Source organism: Nansenia antarctica, assembly GCF_963989245.1.
Source record: "Nansenia antarctica genome assembly, chromosome: 8".
Classification (NCBI taxonomy): domain Eukaryota; kingdom Metazoa; phylum Chordata; class Actinopteri; order Argentiniformes; family Microstomatidae; genus Nansenia; species Nansenia antarctica.
In genome coordinates, this window is record NC_137678.1 from 1,162,214 (window position 1) to 1,181,285 (window position 19,072).

General features: G+C 41.6%; 1 protein-coding gene across 1 annotated transcript in view; it reads right to left on the reverse strand.

The window, feature by feature from the left end:
* Positions 1–16,944, reverse strand: part of nol10 (nucleolar protein 10) — a gene marked incomplete at its 3' end in the record, with an annotated part of 48,198 nt that extends 31,254 nt beyond the window's left edge. The window contains exons 1-13 of the mRNA XM_080537726.1: positions 16,803–16,944; positions 15,480–15,525; positions 13,968–14,066; positions 10,849–10,926; positions 6,898–6,935; positions 5,614–5,750; positions 5,378–5,443; positions 5,066–5,126; positions 4,624–4,709; positions 3,540–3,618; positions 1,485–1,634; positions 830–896; positions 622–674 (exon numbers count right to left, since the gene is read on the reverse strand). Of these exons, the coding sequence (XP_080393852.1) occupies positions 622–674; positions 830–896; positions 1,485–1,634; positions 3,540–3,618; positions 4,624–4,709; positions 5,066–5,126; positions 5,378–5,443; positions 5,614–5,750; positions 6,898–6,935; positions 10,849–10,926; positions 13,968–14,066; positions 15,480–15,525; positions 16,803–16,868 (1,026 nt within the window). The 5' untranslated portion in view covers positions 16,869–16,944. The remainder of the gene's footprint in view (positions 1–621; positions 675–829; positions 897–1,484; positions 1,635–3,539; positions 3,619–4,623; positions 4,710–5,065; positions 5,127–5,377; positions 5,444–5,613; positions 5,751–6,897; positions 6,936–10,848; positions 10,927–13,967; positions 14,067–15,479; positions 15,526–16,802) is intronic.
* Between the last annotated feature and the right edge of the window lie 2,128 nt (positions 16,945–19,072).

Genomic DNA, 19,072 nt, shown 5'->3' on the forward strand with positions numbered 1-19,072 from the left:
ATATTTAATTATGGAAGTAAACTTAATCAATGGTATGACTACCCATGTAGAGTGACACTGAACTGGATCTGTGAGAAAGTGGTTTATACATAATACAGGGGTGCAAACAGGTGATGGCCCAGAAAGGTGACACATTTTTTTTGTGGCTAACCTTAGGGGGGGGGGGGGGGATAGCGCTAGCACTAATGGTGTTAAATAGATACCGCTAGCACTAATGGTGTTAAATGGATATCGCTAGCACTAACGGTGGTCTAACAATGATGCGTGTGTAAGTAGCAGCAGCCCTGACCTCAACACCTGCAGAATTACTTCTAAAACAGTTTACTGTGACTGAGTTCTCTATGTTGTCTGGAACTGTACCTAGCTCCCTGAAGCTAAACGTTATTTCAACAGCAGCAGAGTTTAGCAGACAGGGAGATTAGCTAGCTTGTGCATCATGTGACTTGGATGAGACTTAGACACCCCCGCCCCCCCCAAAACATATTTTTTGCAGATCTACACAATTCACATGGATGACCTATTTTGAGATAAAAACGGCTAATTTAGCAGAAAGGTGACAAGTTTGCACCCCTGAAGCTACCAAAAACAAACAAGCTAGCAGTGAACATGTGTTACACTCACTGGGATGTAGAAGGTGTTCATCTTGGGGTCCTCGTTGGCAGTGAAGAGCATACCTGAGGAGAAATAAGACGTTAATACAATCATGTTGTATTATTATTTACATGTGACCTACTCCGTTAGCAGCGCTGTCTCCAACAGACAGGATTCCAACAACAACCACACAGTTAGAATGACATGGCAGAATCTCCTCAGGGGAAGTGTTGCTCACCAGATCCAGGGTAGACGCACACGTCGTTGATGTTGGTCTGGGGCTCGATGGTGGAGAACACTTTACCCTGGGACACGGGAAACAAAACACACTTTGTTTTATGGAACTGTGACAGGTGTTGGACTCAATTCACCTGCCAGATGTTTTTCGGACAATGAAACAAGGAAGAATAAGTAAGCTACATCTCGTCACTACAAAAACAAAACACGGTGCAGCAGCTTTCAGTCACGCTGCTGCATGCTCCTGGAACAAACTCCCTGAAGAAATCAAACAGCCCCAAACCCTTAAAATATTTAAATCTAAGCTAAAGACCTTCATGTTTCAGCGTCTTTGAGCCTCGGAAAAGCGCTATATAAATCCAATGAATTATTATTATTATTGTGTTTTGCACCAGTTATGATTAAACACAAACACTTCTATCAATGTCTTTTTTCCATTAACTATTGTCTTATTAAATGTTTTATCTATTTACTTCTTATATTTGCAATTATAATTATTCATTGTAATTTTTTTTTTCTTACTATGCTCCTCGTGCTGTATTTTAATAATGTATGTAAAGCACTTTGAATTGCCCCTGTTGTATGAAATGTGCTGTACAAATAAACCTGCCTTGCCTTCCATAACCTGAATCATCATGGAGGGCAGCTCAACTTACCGTGTCTTTGTTCCACATCTTGATAATCTTGGAGTCTGCAGACAGAACCAGGTCCAGATGGTCCTGGAAGTTGATGGACTTGATGGGCAGGCCGTAGTAATGGTCTTTGACCAGCAGGGGGCTGCTGGAGCGCAGGTCGTAGAGCAGGACCTAGCGGAGGGAGGTGAACCCAGTCAGTAGAGACACAGGCAGACCGAGGTACTCTAACACACATTAACAACTCATGTCTTTATCTGAATTATAACAACTTAAAAGGGGTTCAGCCTTATGTTGTTTTCTGATTCTGTCATTTCAACCATGCTGAACTAAGTATGGTTGGATGTCCTGTTGAACTAAGTATGGTTGGATGTCCTGTTGGAGAGGCCTTGCTGTCTGTCTGCCTGTGCTGCAGCAGCAACATGGAGAACAGAGAAGCAGAGAGGTTTATACATATATCTATATCTATAGATATATACAGGCCTATGAGGACTCAGGGTGAGACGAGACTTCACCTAAACCTCCCCTTTAAGCCGTGCATTTACTCAAACCCTTTAAGGCTTTTCAATTGTAATGGAAATTTAACCATACGGTCCTCAGGTGAGACAGGAAACAAACAAGATGGTACACAGTATTTACTCGTTAATAAGGTTTACTCAAAATAGTTTGCAAAGTATTGACTTCTTAAACAACAGTACACAACAGAAGTGTCATGAGAGCTGTCCTGGCAAGAAGCCCTGAATTCTCTCTCACGAACATCTTATACTTGGACTGGGCGCACAAGGTCAGCCGGCCCCCCTCCGAGGGTGGCGTGATTTACAGACAATGAGCTGGTGTGTACCTTATCTTTCTCAGTACTAGCAGATGGGCACACTATCTTGTCAAGTGGCAGATTTAGCACATTCTGTACTGAGAAGTAAGGTAGCGAAGTAATCAGAACTGGGCGCACAAGGTCAGCCGGCCCCCCTCCGAGGGTGGCGTGATTTACAGACAATGAGCTGGTGTGTACCTTATCTTTCTCAGTACTAGCAGATGGGCACACTATCTTGTCAAGTGGCAGATTTAACCCGGCCTACCCGGCAGAGTGAGCACATTCTGTACTGAGAAGTAAGGTAAGAAGTAATCAGAACACAATATCCAAACTTGCATTAATGTACTACTCCAGAGTAGTTAGATCAGATAACATACTGTTAACCTCTTAGTCTATGACGTTAGTACAGGAACAAATCAACTTAGGATACTGATTATACACAGGAATAACAGGAAGACACGTTAGAGCATTTTTAGCCATTACACTGTGTAATCAAGTTTCCCACAAAAGCGTGAGGCAGCCAACGAGCCATCAGAGACTCTTCCTCTGTAAAGACGGTGAAGGAAGGAGAGGTTTGGACCACATCAGAGGACTGGACAGCGTGCCCTCCTCTTCCTCCTCCTCCCCACTCCCCCACTAGTCACTTGTTCAAAAGGTGAGTGGATGGGGCGCTTTTTGGCGTAGGTCTACTAGTCTCTATCCTCCCCCCTCCACCCATCCTTCCTGTCAATCTCTTCTACTAGTCTCGATCCTCCTCTCTCTCGACCACCAGTGTCCCTCCGACTACGTGAATCAGGTCTTAATAAAATGGACACGATTACGAGATCGACACACCCTCCAGTAAAGACACTTTTCTTGGGGGCGGCTGTGGGTCAGGAGGTAGAGCCGCCGTCTAATGATCACAAGGTTGGCAGATCGGCGGTTCGAGCCCCGGCTGGCCACATGTCGAAGTGTCCTTGGGCAAGACACTGAACCCCAAATTGCTCCCAGTGAGCGGGCCGGCGCCGTTGCAAAGCACTTTGGATAAAGGTGTTATATAAGTGCAGTCCATTTTTCGACCTAAAATTCTAGTATATCTTTTCTTTCTTTTTTTCTCTCCAATTGGTTTGCTGTTGGAACCCTGTGCCACATTAAACTCCTGTATGGTGATGAGAGTTGAGACTGACTGGAGGTCAGATCCCAGGTGGGTTAGGGTTAGGAGATCAGAGGTCAGATCCCAGGTGGGTTAGGGTTAGGAGATCAGAGGTCAGATCCCAGGTGTGGCGTACCTGGCCGGTGCTGGTCCCCACGGCCATGGAGAGAGAGCTGTTGAACTTGAGTGCGGTGACCGATGGCAAGCCGTCCACCCTAGAGACAAGCACAGTCAGGTCAGGACACGGTCCAGGGTACTGGGGGGGGGCAGGGTTCGACAGTAACACTTGGCCGCTTGCCTGGAGCAAGTAAAAAATTCGCCGGGTTTGTTTGCGCGAGCCCGACGACGCTGCTGGATCCTGCCTGTGTTTACCTGTGTGCAGGAAGAACAACAGACGGCGCAGGCGCCAGACCAGACTAGATGATTGTGGAGTGAAGATATTATCAAAGTGTACGCGTTGCGACGGGTGATCGACAGGCGCGTACGCTTTAATAATATCTTCACTGCACGATCATCTAGTCTTTCCTTTAGCAACGTTGATGGAATACCCTCCCAGTACTACCAGGCCAGGAGGTTGGTGTTAACATTAGCGAGATAGATAAGTACCGATCACATTCATACACAGACAGGATGGGACCTGAGAGCAGGTTCAGTGTTATGAATCCTCTTACATTTGTGTTTCAATATCTACAGACGTTTCCTTCTAGAAACTCCGATGCTGCTGGTGAGCGGCTGTGTTCTGAGGCCACGTGCATGTTACAGATGTTACAGATTTGTCTTGGTCTGGAAGTCACCCAGAAGACTTTAACTGAGTCACGTGAACACATCTGAAGCCTCCAGGTTAGGTTTAGTTGGACTGGTTTCCCAGCCTAGTCAGTCCAGTTTCAATAATGTTCAGAACAGCAGGAAACACTACAGAAGACGTCCCTTTCTATATGGAATATCTGGAGGCATCACATCGGTGCACCATAGGAGTTTCTAGAAGGATGTTCTTGATGCTTTTTAGAGTAATTAAGGGGCTTGTATGTTTTCTATGACTATGTCACTGAAAAACCACCTGGATCAACATGAAATATATATATATTTTTAAAAGTAAGTTTAAAAATGGTGAAACGTCCCTCAAGGGCATCAGATATGGCTGGCTTTCCTTGAGTAGGTATAATGCATGCCTAGCAGGCTGTAAGTGTGTGTGTGTGTGTGTGTGTGTGTGTGTAACTTACTCTGTCCCCTCGGCCACGCTGCTCAGAGCGCAGTCCAGCAGCCCCACCCGATTCCGAACACGAGGGTCCCAACACTCCACCCTCCCCTGGAACACACAGAACATGGTGTCACACACACACACGCACACACACCTCCCCCTGACCCCAACACCATAGAGAACACAGTGTCACACACACACACACACACACACACGCACGCGCACACACACGCGCACAGACACATGCACAGACACACGCACAGACACATGCACAGACACACGCAGAGAGAGAGGGGAATTCAAGCACTTTCAATGACCCTGTTTTCAAAAACTTTTAAGGCCTTGATTTTTTTCTCTCAAATTCACAAACTTTCCAGGATTTCCAGCCGCCGTGGGAACCTGTATAAAGCTCCACACTGACCTCTGCTGTCCCCGTGGGAACCTGTATAAAGCTCCACACTGACCTCTGCTGTCCCCGTGGCGAACAGCTGGTGAACAGGGTTGATGTCACACACGTTGTGAGACCTGCAGGACAAAGGGACAAGAGCAAACGGTCACACCCCATAATGCACTGGGCCAGTCAGGTCAGTCAGAGGGGAACATCTCATTTCCGTGATCACAACGCCTTCCATCTAGTCCATACCATACACACTGAATCATCACTTGCACTGTTTGCACATGTCCCAGTATAACTGAAGCGGACCCCATCCGCTTCCAACTGTATTTGAGAATGTTGTGCTTCCTACCAGGAACCCCGGCGGTGCGGTGACACTTACACTGCATCTGTCTGGAAGGAGTTGAGGAAGCGGCCTTGCTCCAGATTCAGTCTGTACACCTCAGAGCTGAGGGAGAGAGACACAGGTTAGGAAACTGTTGCTATGAAACATCCCCAATGCAAGAGTCTTTATGGTATCTTTATAGGACATGGAGGACATTGGACATGGAGGACATTGGACATGGACAGTGAAACCCAAAGCGAGAGCCATTTCCATCCATGGTGTTTGACACGTACCTTGCCCCCACAAAGAAGAGGTCGCAGGAGGGGTAGTGATAGGAGAAGTCTCTTCCAAACTTGGGGATGCGGGTCTTGTAGTAGTGTCCGTGCTGGGAGTGGAACTCCACATATCGATCGCAATGCAGGAAGACCAGCTAAACACACAAACACAACTTCAAGTTACCTGATGTTGTGGGAATTAACATAGATGGGGATTAACATAGATGGGGATTAACGGTAGTTCGGTTGTGTACTTGTGTTTGTTCATCCTCTTTTATTTGATCATTCATATGGCCAGAATTGTGTCTGTGTCTCTCTCTCTCTGCTCTCTCTCTCTGGTCTCTCCCTGGTCTCTCTCTCTCCCTGCTCTCTCTCTGTCTCTCTCTCTCTGTCTCTCTCCCTGCTCTCTCTCTGTCTCTCTCTCTCTCTCTCTCTCTGCTCTCTCCCTGCTCTCTCTCTGTCTCTCTCTCTCTGCTCTCTCTCTGCTCTCTCTCTCTCTGCTCTCTCTCTGTCCTCTCTCTGCTCTCTCTCTCTCTCCCTGGTCTCTCCCTGGTCTCTCCCTGCTCTCTCTCTCTCTGTCTCTCTGCTCTCTCTCTCTCTCTCTCTCTCTCTCTGCTCTCTCTCTCTCTGCTCTCTCCCTGCTCTCTCCCTGCTCTCTCTCTCTCTCTCTCTCTCTCTCTCTGCTCTCTCCCTGCTCTCTCTCTCTCTCTCTCTCTCTCTCTCTCTCTCTCTCTCTCTGCTCTCTCCCTGCTCTCTCCCTGCTCTCTCTCTCTCTGCTCTCTCTCTGTCTGTCTCTCTCTCTCTCTCTCTCTCTCTCTCTCTCTCTCTCTCTGCTCTCTCCCTGCTCTCTCCCTGCTCTCTGTCTCTCTGCCTGTCTCTCTCTCTGCTCTCTCCAAAAGGTTGGACACACCTTCTCATTCAATGCGTTTCCTTTATTTTCATGACTATTTGGTACATTGTAGATTCTCACTGAAGGCATCAAAACTATGAATGAACACATAGGAATTATGTATTTAACAATAAAGTGTGAAATAACTCTAAATATGTCTTATATTTTAGATTCCTCAAAGTAGCCACCCTTTGCTTTGTTGTTGTTAATAAAATATATAATAATAATATTAAATATAATATGTGTTAATAATAATATGTTATTATATATATATAATATTATTATTAGAAAATAAAGGAAACGCATTGAATGAGAAGGTGTGTCTAAACTTTTGGCCTGTACTGTAAGTCTAATGTATTATTATTATTATTATTATTATTATTATTATTATTACTATTATTATTATGTCTTACCTTAGAGTAGTCATCTGACAAAATGTCGAAGGCCACAACTGTGAAGGAAAGAAAACAACCCTTCAAGATTAAAAACTGCCATCAGTGGCTCCATGCTAGGGTTATCCATGCTAGGGTTATCCATGCTAGGGTTATCCATGCTAGTGTTATCCATGCTAGGGTTATCCATGCTAGGGTTATCCATGCTAGGCTTATCCATGCTAGGGTTATCCATGCAAGTGTACTGTGTAAGTGTTCTATAACATCACTGAGTACTGTGTAAGTGTTCGATAACATCATGAGTACTGTGTAAGTGTTCTATAACAACACTGAGTACTGTGTAAGTGTTCTATAACATCATGAGTACTGTGTAAGTGTTCTATAACATCATGAGTACTGTGTAAGTGTTCCATAACATCATGAGTACTGTGTAAGTGTCTATAACATCATGAGTACTGTGTAAGTGTTCCATAACATCATGAGTACTGTGTAAGTGTCTATAACATCACTGAGTACTGTGTAAGTGTTCTATAACATCACTGAGTACTGTGTAAGTGTTCTATAACAACAGTACTGTGTAAGTGTTCTGTAACATCATGAGTACTGTGTAAGTGTTCTGTAACATCATGAGTACTGTGTAAGTGTTCTGTAACATCATGAGTACTGTGTAATAGGGATGGACGGTTTTTCGGTTAAACCGAAAACCGGGGTTTATAAAAATAGAAACGGTTTTTTATCAAAACCGTCTGAAACCGTTTTTTTTTTTTTTTTTTTTTTTTTTTTTTTTTGGAAGAATAAAATAGAATAAGAATAAAACTGGAACATGTCACATGTTTGTCGTGTGTGAAAATAACAATGATATAGTCTGAATCTGCCGCGCAATGAGTGAGAGGTTTGGTCAGTTGTGAAGAATAACTGAGGATTAATATCTAATTGGGATTATATTTAAGGGTAACGAATCACTCTATGGGAAAGATAGTTGCCTTCAGTTATTGGTAGATAGGAAAGGTTTTTTACAATTACTCGCTTACATTTAATAAGATCATTTTCGCTGCTCTCTGTAAAGCGCATTGGGTCACTTTTGTGAGAAATGCGCTATAGAAATAAAATGTGATTTGATTTGATATCAATCAATCAATCAAACTTTATTTATGTTCTATAGCACAAATCATGCATTGAATGTAACTCCAAGTGCAGTATTTACTAAACCACAATATAATAAAACAAGAGCTATACGGATCAAGAGTGTTTGTGCACAGCGCCACTGTGTGTGAAGGCGCTACTGAAAGTGATGACAGAACGCATGTCTAAGAAGATACGCGGTCACTTAGTGACGCAAAGGTAGTTCTGTATTTATCTCTATCTGTATTAGTACATTTATTTTGAAAGCTCTATTTTGACAGCTCTACCATGGGCACTTTTATTTTGATGGGGCATTCTTTGTTGATTGACTTACGACAGTTCAGGACGAGTCAGTCTCGCGCATGTGGTTTTTATGAAAAGCTTTAAGTATGTTCACTGCATAATTCTAAGTCTAATATTTCAGTGATTATTGAGCAGTATTCAAATATTTAAATACATTGAGCAGCAGCTGAAACTTTGTCTAAGAACCAAGATATTGAGAAAGCAGTTCATTCAATGAAGACGCTGTTCCAAGAGATGATCTTCCGTGCAGGCGTGCACCATGGATCAGCGGAGCTGGTGTGTTAAGTGTTCATGTGTTTTCATGTATGGTGTAGCTTACAAAAGTCTGCCTTTCCACTTATATTTGTGAAACTAAGTAGCCTAAATGTGTTGCGACTGTGCTTACGGTGTTTTAATGGTGTTCAACATGAGTGTATTGTAGCAGTAGGGCTCAATTATTTGAAATTGGCGCTCTTTTTAAAAAAAAAAAAATGTGCACTTTTTTTTTTTTTTTTTACTGTATTTTTCGGTTAACCGGAAAACCGCGGTTTTACTCTCTGACGGTTTTTCGGTTTCAATAATTGGAAACCGTCCATCCCTACTGTGTAAGTGTTCTATAACATCATGAGTACTGTGTAAGTGTTCTATAACAACACTGAGTACTGTGTAAGTGTTCTATAACATCATGAGTACTGTGTAAGTGTTCTATAACAACACTGAGTACTGTGTAAGTGTTCTATAACATCATGAGTACTGTGTAAGTGTTCTATAACATCATGAGTACTGTGTAAGTGTTCTATAACATCATGAGTACTGTGTAAGTGTCTATAACATCATGAGTACTGTGTAAGTGTTCTATAACAACACTGAGTACTGTGTAAGTGTTCTGTAACATCATGAGTACTGTGTAAGTGTTCTGTAACATCATGAGTACTGTGTAAGTGTTCTATAACATCATGAGTACTGTGTAAGTGTTCTATAACATCACTGAGTACTGTGTAAGTGTTCTATAACATCATGCGTACTGTGTAAGTGTTCTATAACATCATGAGTACTGTGTAAGTGTTCTATAACATCATGAGTACTGTGTAAGTGTTCTATAACATCATGAGTACTGTGTAAGTGTTCTGTAACATCATGAGTACTGTGTAAGTGTTCTGTAACATCATGAGTACTGTGTAAGTGTTCTATAACATCATGAGTACTGTGTAAGTGTTCTATAACATCATCAGTACTGTGTAAGTGTTCTATAACATCATGAGTACTGTGTAAGTGTTCTATAACATCATGAGTACTGTGTAAGTGTTCTATAACAACACTGAGTACTGTGTAAGTGTTCTATAACAACATGAGTACTGTGTAAGTGTTCTATAACAACACTGAGTACTGTGTAAGTGTTCTATAACATCAGTACTGTGTAAGTGTTCTATAACATCAGTACTGTGTAAGTGTTCTATAACAACACTGAGTACTGTGTAAGTGTTCTATAACATCATGAGTACTGTGTAAGTGTTCTATAACATCATGAGTACTGTGTAAGTGTTCTATAACAACACTGAGTACTGTGTAAGTGTTCTATAACATCACTGAGTACTGTGTAAGTGTTCTATAACATCAGTACTGTGTAAGTGTTCTATAACATCAGTACTGTGTAAGTGTTCTATAACATCACTGAGTACTGTGTAAGTGTTCTATAACATCATCAGTACTGTGTAAGTGTTCTATAACATCACTGAGTACTGTGTAAGTGTTCTATAACATCATGAGTACTGTGTAAGTGTTCTATAACAACACTGAGTACTGTGTAAGTGTTCTATAACATCACTGAGTACTGTGTAAGTGTTCTATAACATCATGAGTACTGTGTAAGTGTTCTATAACAACAGTACTGTGTAAGTGTTCTATAACATCATGAGTACTGTGTAAGTGTTCTATAACATCATGAGTACTGTGTAAGTGTCTATAACATCATGAGTACTGTGTAAGTGTTCTATAACATCAGTACTGTGTAAGTGTTCTATAACAACACTGAGTACTGTGTAAGTGTTCTATAACAACACTGAGTACTGTGTAAGTGTTCTATAACAACATTGAGTACTGTGTAAGTGTTCTATAACATCAGTACTGTGTAAGTGTTCTATAACAACACTGAGTACTGTGTAAGTGTTCTATAACAACACTGAGTACTGTGTAAGTGTTCTATAACATCAGTACTGTGTAAGTGTTCTATAACAACACTGAGTACTGTGTAAGTGTTCTATAACATCATGAGTACTGTGTAAGTGTTCTATAACATCACTGAGTACTGTGTAAGTGTTCTATAACATCATGAGTACTGTGTAAGTGTTCTATAACATCATGAGTACTGTGTAAGTGTTCTATAACATCAGTACTGTGTAAGTGTTCTATAACATCACTGAGTACTGTGTAAGTGTTCTATAACAACACTGAGTACTGTGTAAGTGTTCTATAACAACACTGAGTACTGTGTAAGTGTTCTATAACATCACTGAGTACTGTGTAAGTGTTCTATAACATCATAAAAAGAAGGGTTGGTCTGATACTCACCATCTGAATCCAGACAGCGCTCAAACTTCAGAGACAGCTGGTAGGTGTCATAGCAGCGTATCCTGGGTTTGTACGTGCCTAAAGACATTGTTGAAACACAAGTCACAAATCCAAACTAGTGACCACTTACAATTCATAGTTATTTAAAATGTTAACAGATTGTTAGGATTAGAGTTTGGGTTTGAAAACAAACAATTACTACAGGGTCAAAGTATAGATTCTCAGATTTAATTCAATGAAATAAAATAAAAAACTGAAAAACCTGTCAAGCCAGTTTTAATACTGGGTCCCTGAAATAAGGGGACTATGTATAAAAAGGATTGTAATTTCGAAATGGTGAAAAAATAAAACATTGAGTTAACCTCTACTTAAACCTCACAGTAATTGTTTGATTTCATATCCAGAGTAGTATAGAGCTGTGTATAGAGCAGAGTAGTATAGAGCTGTGTAGAGCAGAGTAGTATAGAGCTGTGTAGAGCAGAGTAGTATAGAGCTGTGTAGAGCAGAGTAGTATAGAGCTGTGGGTCCCAGGTAGGTGTGGGACGATTAGAAAATGTCATGTCACGATTATCGTGGGCAAAATAATCGCGATCCACGATATTATCGCGAGAATTAAAAAAAAAAAAAAAAAAAAAAACAGTGTGTTTTAGAATGCCAATAAAACACACTGTAATCACTTTAACTTAGATTTAGTTGTATTTTTATTGAATCATGTTAATAACATTAACATCATTTTAAAAACATCTTGACAAAAATAAAAATCTTTAATAAAATCTTAAATAAGGTAATGATAAATTATAAGGTATCACTGCATAAATAAAGGAAAAAAATACTGTCAAACAAAACTTGAACACTGACACTTTTCTGTCATCAAACTGAGTGCTAGCCTTGTGGCTTAGAGACTTGAAAGCTTCAAGATAGGTTAAAGTGCAAAAATGTCAACATGTTCACTTTTTCTGCCTTTAGCTGTGCTCGGAGAGGTGTGAGTATGTGCCCACTGGCACTAAACACTCTCTCTGAAGGAACACTAGTTGCAGGTATGCATAGAAGCCTGCGTGCAACCCTGGAAAGGTGAGGCAATGGACACGGGGCCGATGCAGCCATGGTGAGAAGGCTAGCATACGTTAGTGACTGACTGACAAGGCTGACTTGACAGTCACGTTACCCATGCAGGCTGAACAATCGCGCGAGACAAATTTCTGTGAGGATATTCGCGCGCGGCTCATGTGAGAAATCTCAATTATATTACTATTTATTTATAACATACGATTATGACATCCTCCCTCTCGCCAGTTTGGGGCAACATAGACTTCTCCCCTGGTGCCACGGATAGGGGTTTCAAGCGGTGGGACAGCAAAGGGATGGTTACTATCGGACATTTATATGATACGGAAATACTACTTTCATTTGACCAATTATGTAAGAAATATGACCTACCACGAAATGAGTTTTTCAGATACCTTCAGATACGAAGTTTTTTAAATAGCCAAAAAGACACTGGCCTCTGTCACCAACCCTCTCCGCTGGAGGAGATAGTCTCTGCTGGAAAGACGAGAGGCATTCTGGGGCTTGGGTATAGAGCACTTTCGAAATATGATAAAGGCAAACCTGCATTTACGCCCAAAGACTGGAATAATGACCTGAACATTAATACTGATGAAGCAACTTGGTCACTAATATGGCAATCGGCAAACGACATCTCAATCTGTAATAGGACGAAGGAAACGCAATTTAGACTACTACAACGTTTGCAGATTACTCCCCAACTTAGACATAAAATGGATCATAACAAATCGGAAATGTGTACAAAGTGTATTACCGAGGTTGGGAGCTTTGTTCATTGTGTTTGGACTTGTAGATATATAGATGATTACTGGAAAGGTATAGTGGATGAAATTCATCTAATTCTAGATGTTACATTGGATAAGGACCCCATGTGTCTATTGTTTGGGTTGCCAGACAAACAACTTAAAAGTATGCATTCCAAAAGACTTCTGTGTATCCTCACTTTTTGTGCAAGGAAAAATATATTGCTGAAATGGATAGACTGCAAACCGCCTACAATAGCTGGATGGCACAAGGTAATTTTTTATATGATTCCTATGGAATATCTGACATATAGGTCTAAGTGTAAGATAAAGACATTCTATAAGATTTGGTCTCCGTTCTTAGATTATATTGGTACCAGACTGGCTGCCATTGTAATGAAAGGTTTGGTGGATTACACTCAAGAAAGTACACAAGACTAATGTGTAACAGATCTACAATGTATGGGTCACAATATTATTTACTGTGCTGGTGTTGTGCTGCCGCTGTGTTTAGGACTGTAAGACATGGATGCTGTCTCCGATGGGGGTGATCCCCCCATATATTATGGCATTTGTTGTGTCATTTTCTTTTCTGTTTATTTCTGATATGTGACATGGCCTCCTCCCCCCCTGTTTTTTTGGTTTTGTTTTGTTTTGTTTGTCTTTGTTTTTTGTTTGTTAGTTTGTAAAAAAAAAAAAAAAAAAAGAGAGAAAGAAAATGTTCTGTTATTGTTTATGGACAATGTACTGCATAACAAAGTGCAAAACTAGTTTTCTACTATTAATGGGACAATAACCTCCCCCACGGATACTAGTTGTTGTTGTTATGTCCTGTTGTGTACATGTCTCTGTGAAACTCAATAAAAATATTAACCCCAAAAAAACACACATAGGTCACATACATTAATACATACAATAAAAACAGACAGACAAAGCAGTGTTTATAAAATGTAGTGCCTATTTAAAAAGTCCAGTCATTTAAAAAAAATAATAATAAAAAATAAAAATAAAATAATAATAATAATATGATTATGACGATTATTCAACTAATTAAAATTCTCCACGATAAAGTTATCGCGGGTGTTTTTATCGCGATTAACGATAAACACGATAATCGTCCCATCCCTAGTCCCAGGCCTCTATTACATAGTCTGGCTATTATGGGCATCTGTCCTCCTACTTCATAGGACTGTTTTAGCTAAATGAGCCAAAGAAGAACTATGTTCTACCAACACAATGAAACCCAACCCACAGGTATGTTCTGGTACACTACTACCCAGCAACACAATCTATCTTAACATGAATCCTCACCTGCTGCTAAGATGAACTGCCCGTCCTTCGACACCTTGATGGAGGTGCAGACTGTGGGCATCTCAAAGTCCTGGATGAGCTCGATCCTGCGTTGGATGTCTGAGAAAATAAATGGTAAATGGTAAATGGACTGACTTATATAGCGCCTTTATCCAAAGCGCTTTACAACGGCCTCTCATTCACCCATTCACACTAAGGCTGCCACGATTAGTCGACTAGTCACGACGACGTCGACTACCAAAATCGTCGCTGACATATTTGGTAATCGCCGTAGTCGCATGTTTTTTTGGAGCTGAAATAAGCGTTTTTTTTTTTTTTTTTTTTTTGCCTAGCACCAGGGGAGCCCCCCCTCCCAAATTTCGTTGTTTGGTACCTGTACTATATCAATGACAATAAAGACCATTCATTTCATTCGATAAGCATTCGTTTTTCTTCCCTGAAGCTGCCACTGGCTAGCGTCTCCCAGTGTCTTTGATGTACATGCGCAGTGTCGGTCATCCGGGGCACACGTGACTTCCCCGGAAAAACAAACAGAGAAATGTCTTCCTGTCCTCGTACCTCTAAAGTGTGGGAGCATTTCAACCACAACGTTGAAAAAAAGAATGTAAAATTTGCAAAGCTGAACTCGCTCATGGCAGCACGTCTATGATGCGCGAGCATCTAAAAAGGAAGTACGTTGTGGCAGATGACGAGGAAGACGATGGCTCGTCTCGGTAAGCTAGTTAGCTTGTTATTGGCTAACGATATCGTTACGTTAAAAGCCTTCTTACATTATTTTACGTTGTCATCAAAGCGATACTTATCAAATAGCTAAAAATGTTGTCTTAACGTTACAGTGCTAAGAAGGCGCGTTCTACTATGAGATGAGTGAAGCAAAGCAAAACTTTTGTACTCTGTACAAGTATTTATTGCACCCTCTACTACTCTTTACATTACATTACATGCAAGTGATGCCAGAAATAAATCTGCAAAGTTCATTAAAATATCTATTTTTGAGTGAACAATCATTTTAATTGTCTTTATTTTTAGTTAGCACATGCCTACAACAACAACTAACAACTTCAAGCTAAATTTAGAAGCTGATGTAGAAGATGATAGCTAAATAAGAGCGATTGAGTAATTGTGCGATAAGCTGTAATTTATGATCCGATTAGTCGACTAATCGTTAAAATAATCGGTGACTAGTCGACTATGAAAATAATCGTTTGTGGCAGCCCTAATTCACACACCAATGGCGGCAAGCTGCCACACAAGGCGCCGGCCTGCTCACTGGGAGCAATTTGGGGTTCAGTTGTCTTGCCCAAGGACACTTCAACATGTGGACAGCCGGGGCTCGAACCGCCAATCTGCCAACCTTGCGATCATTAGACGGCGACTCTACCTCCTGAAACACAGCCTCTACCTCCTGCGCCACAGCCACCCCATAAGTGGGTTGGTGAGCACAGGAAGACAGCTGTAGCCAGCACACAGGCCCCGGTTAATAACATCAACACTTCCTGTTGCAGAACTTACCAACATCTTTCTTCTGCAACGCCCTTTTCTTCCGATCAGAGAGCCACTGGAAGACAAACAACACAGGCGTGTTAGAAGAGACAGAGAAAGTCATGGTCACAACTGAGCAGTTTTCATTGGAAATGTACAACAGCCTACAGATCACTTTTGGGATGTTCTTTTCATCAGGGAAGCCAGTAGTTTAACCAGTAACTAAGGGATAGTTTAACCAGTAACTAAGGGATGGTGCTTGCTTAGTAGTATTTTTGGAGCAATAGTGTTTCCATGCCTGACAACGTCACTACAGCTTCACTCAGTACAACCCCAACTGATTAACCTCTTCACTGATCAGTCTATCATCCAACCATCCAACCCACCCAACTCCTCTATTCGCTGCCATAATAAGACTCACACTTTCTATGATCTATAAACCATATTTCAAATGAACAGTACATCTGTCTATAGAGAAGAAGCTGTCTGCCGATCTGTTCTGTCACCTCACTAGCTTCATCCACATGTGAACCAGTCACATAGTACCTGTGGGCTTGTCCAGAGACAGGGTGAGACAACTAGCAAGTTAGACTGACTACGACTTTTAAGTAACGACAATAAAAACCACCACACGGGTACCAGGGTACCAGATAGATGATAGAAACACCACACAGGTACCAGCGTAACAGAAAATATGTCTCTCTGTCTCTGTCTCCCTCTCTCTCTCTCTCTCTGTCTCTCTCTCTGTCTGCTCTCTCTCTGTCTCTCTGTCTCTCTCTCTCTGTGTCTCTCTCTCTCTCTCTCTCTCTCTCTGCTCTCTCTCTCTCTCTCTGCTCTCTCTCTGTCTCTCTCCCTCTCTCTCTCTGCTCTCTGTCTCGGTCTCTCTCTGTCTCTCTCTCTCTGCTCTCTCTGTCTCTCTGTGCACTCTCTCTCTGGCTCTCTCTCTGGCTCTCTCTCTCTCTGGCTCTCTCTCTCTGTCTCTCTCTGCTCTCTGTCTCTCTCTGCTCTCTCTCTCTCTCTGTCTCTCTGTGCTCTCTCTCTGTCTCTCTGGCTCTCTCTCTCTCTCTCGCTCTCTCTCTGGCTCTCTCTCTCTATCTCTCTCTCTCTCTGTCTGTCTCTCTCTGCCTCTCTCTCTATCTCTCTCTCTGTCTCTGTCTCTCTTTCTGTCTCTCTGTCTGTCTCTCTCTGTCTCTCTCTCTCTCTCTCTGCCTCTCTCTCTCTCCCTGCTCTCTCCTAGATTGAGTCTCCTAGATAGATGATAGAAACACCACACAGGTACCAGGGACCAGGCAGCTCCTCCAGCCCAGCCTTTACAGGCCAGCATTACGTGGCGAGTCGCTAACACAACCTTACCTCCGGAAGAGACTTCCCGTGACTTAGATTATAAATCTTCACATCGTTGACACTGGATATCTGCATGGTTGAGGCTGTTACAGACACGTCCCATACAGAACACTGATGTGGAACACGGATGGAAAAGGCATGTGCGACTCCACGTTGCTACACCGCGGAGTCAAAACAGGAAGGGACACTACTTCGATCTCGGTCCGTGAGGAAACATTAGATGACGTCACACCACAACGATGGTTCCGTGGTAGCCAGCTGCTACAACCCAGCTGAACAGAGTTTCAGTTTGTAACGTTCTTGTGTTATAATAATAACACCGTCGTTTTTGCGTTATGGTCGGATAAGACAGTTGTGTTAATGAGGCGTGTAAGAATATTATTCAAATATAACTGAAACAAGTAAACATGTTGTTCTCCAAAATCTTATTCCGAGATTGGTTAGTCTTTTATTTTTATTTTATTTTTATTTTTTATTTAACCTTTATTTAACCAGGCAAACATGTAAGAACAAATTCTTATTTGCAAATGCAGGGGGGGGGGGGAAGCTAGAAATAAAACAAGGTTAAGTAATACAATAAACAATAAAACAATAAAACAATAAAACACTGGCAAATACAGATGCATTAAAATACTAACAGTCAGAGAGAGGGGAGAGAGAAGGAGGAGGTAGGGGTGAGGAAGAGCGGAGGTGAGGGATAGCGGGGGTAGTGGAGCAGGGGTACTTAAAATGAGGCAGTGATGGGTTATGGGATGGGTGAGAGACGGTGATCAACAGGTACATTGATCGACTATGGTTCGCTGCAGGATTTGTTTGAAAGCAGTGAGTGAGGTGAGGGCGGTGAGTTGGTGAATGATGTGTTCTAGGCCTCCTGCAGGGCCAGACTCCTCCAGCTGCACCTGTGGTGCTTATTTGATCAGTTTATCAGTCTTGGTTCTTACAGCTTTGATTTCACAAAATAATATTCCCAAATGACTATATATATATATAGTATATATGCCTCCTACATTAGTCACCTAAGCATCTCTATGGCAACATTGGGCCAACCAGGGTAATTTCGTAAATGCCACATCTGTATGTAAGACACATCATTCACCAGACACATCATTCACCAGACACATCATTCACCAGACACATCATTCACCAGACACATCATTCACCAGACACATCATTCACCAGACACATCATTCACCAGACACATCCTTCACCCAAGACACATCATTCACCAAACACATCATTCACCAGACACATCATTCACCAGACACATCATTCACCAGACACATCATTCACCAGACACATCATTCACCAGACACATCATTCACCAAACACATCATTCACCAGACACATCATTCACCAAACACATCATTCACCAGACACATCATTCACCAGACACATAATTCACCAGACACATCATTCACCAGACACATCATTCACCAGACACATCATTCATTCACCAAGACACATCATTCACCAGACACATCATTCACCAAACACATAATTCACCAAGACACATAATTCACCAGACACATCATTCACCAGACACATCATTCACCAGACACATCATTCACCAGACACATCATTCACCAGACACATCATTCACCAGACACATCATTCACCAAGACACATCATTCACCAGACACATCATTCACCCAAGACACATCATTCACCAGACACATCATTCACCAAGACACATCATTCACCAAACACATCATTGACCAGACACATCATTCACCAAAGTCTCATAGAAATGATCTCAGTGGTGTCAACAAAGAGTGTGTTTCCAATACTTATGGAGAGCACTGTAGTTTGTTAAACTATGCTATCAAGTTTTTTGTTTTTTGGGCATAGATAGGCTATGTTTGTATGTAGTATGTTTGAAAGTGAAAAATCAAGTCATTCTGTTACTGTGGAAATGGCCGTATGCATTAACCCTCCGGTTGTGTTCATGTTTGCCCCCCCATCATTGGTGTTCCCGGTCTAATTAGACCGGTCTGATTAACTGCTTCATATCTCCAAAACTACATAGTCAAATTTGCTAAATTTGGTACTTGGTGAAAGCTGAGACCTGTGAGATGTTAAAAAATGAACATAGATATGACCAAATTACTGTAATGTGACTTAAATACACAGTAGAAATTGAATATTTCATTTCCGTTTTTGAGAATTTCAAATAAGAAGGCCAGTTACACCCTGAAACTCTATATATCTCTGCCAAACAACACATTGGATCAGTTCTTCAACATCTCAACATATACTGTGCAAAATTTGATGAGGCATAA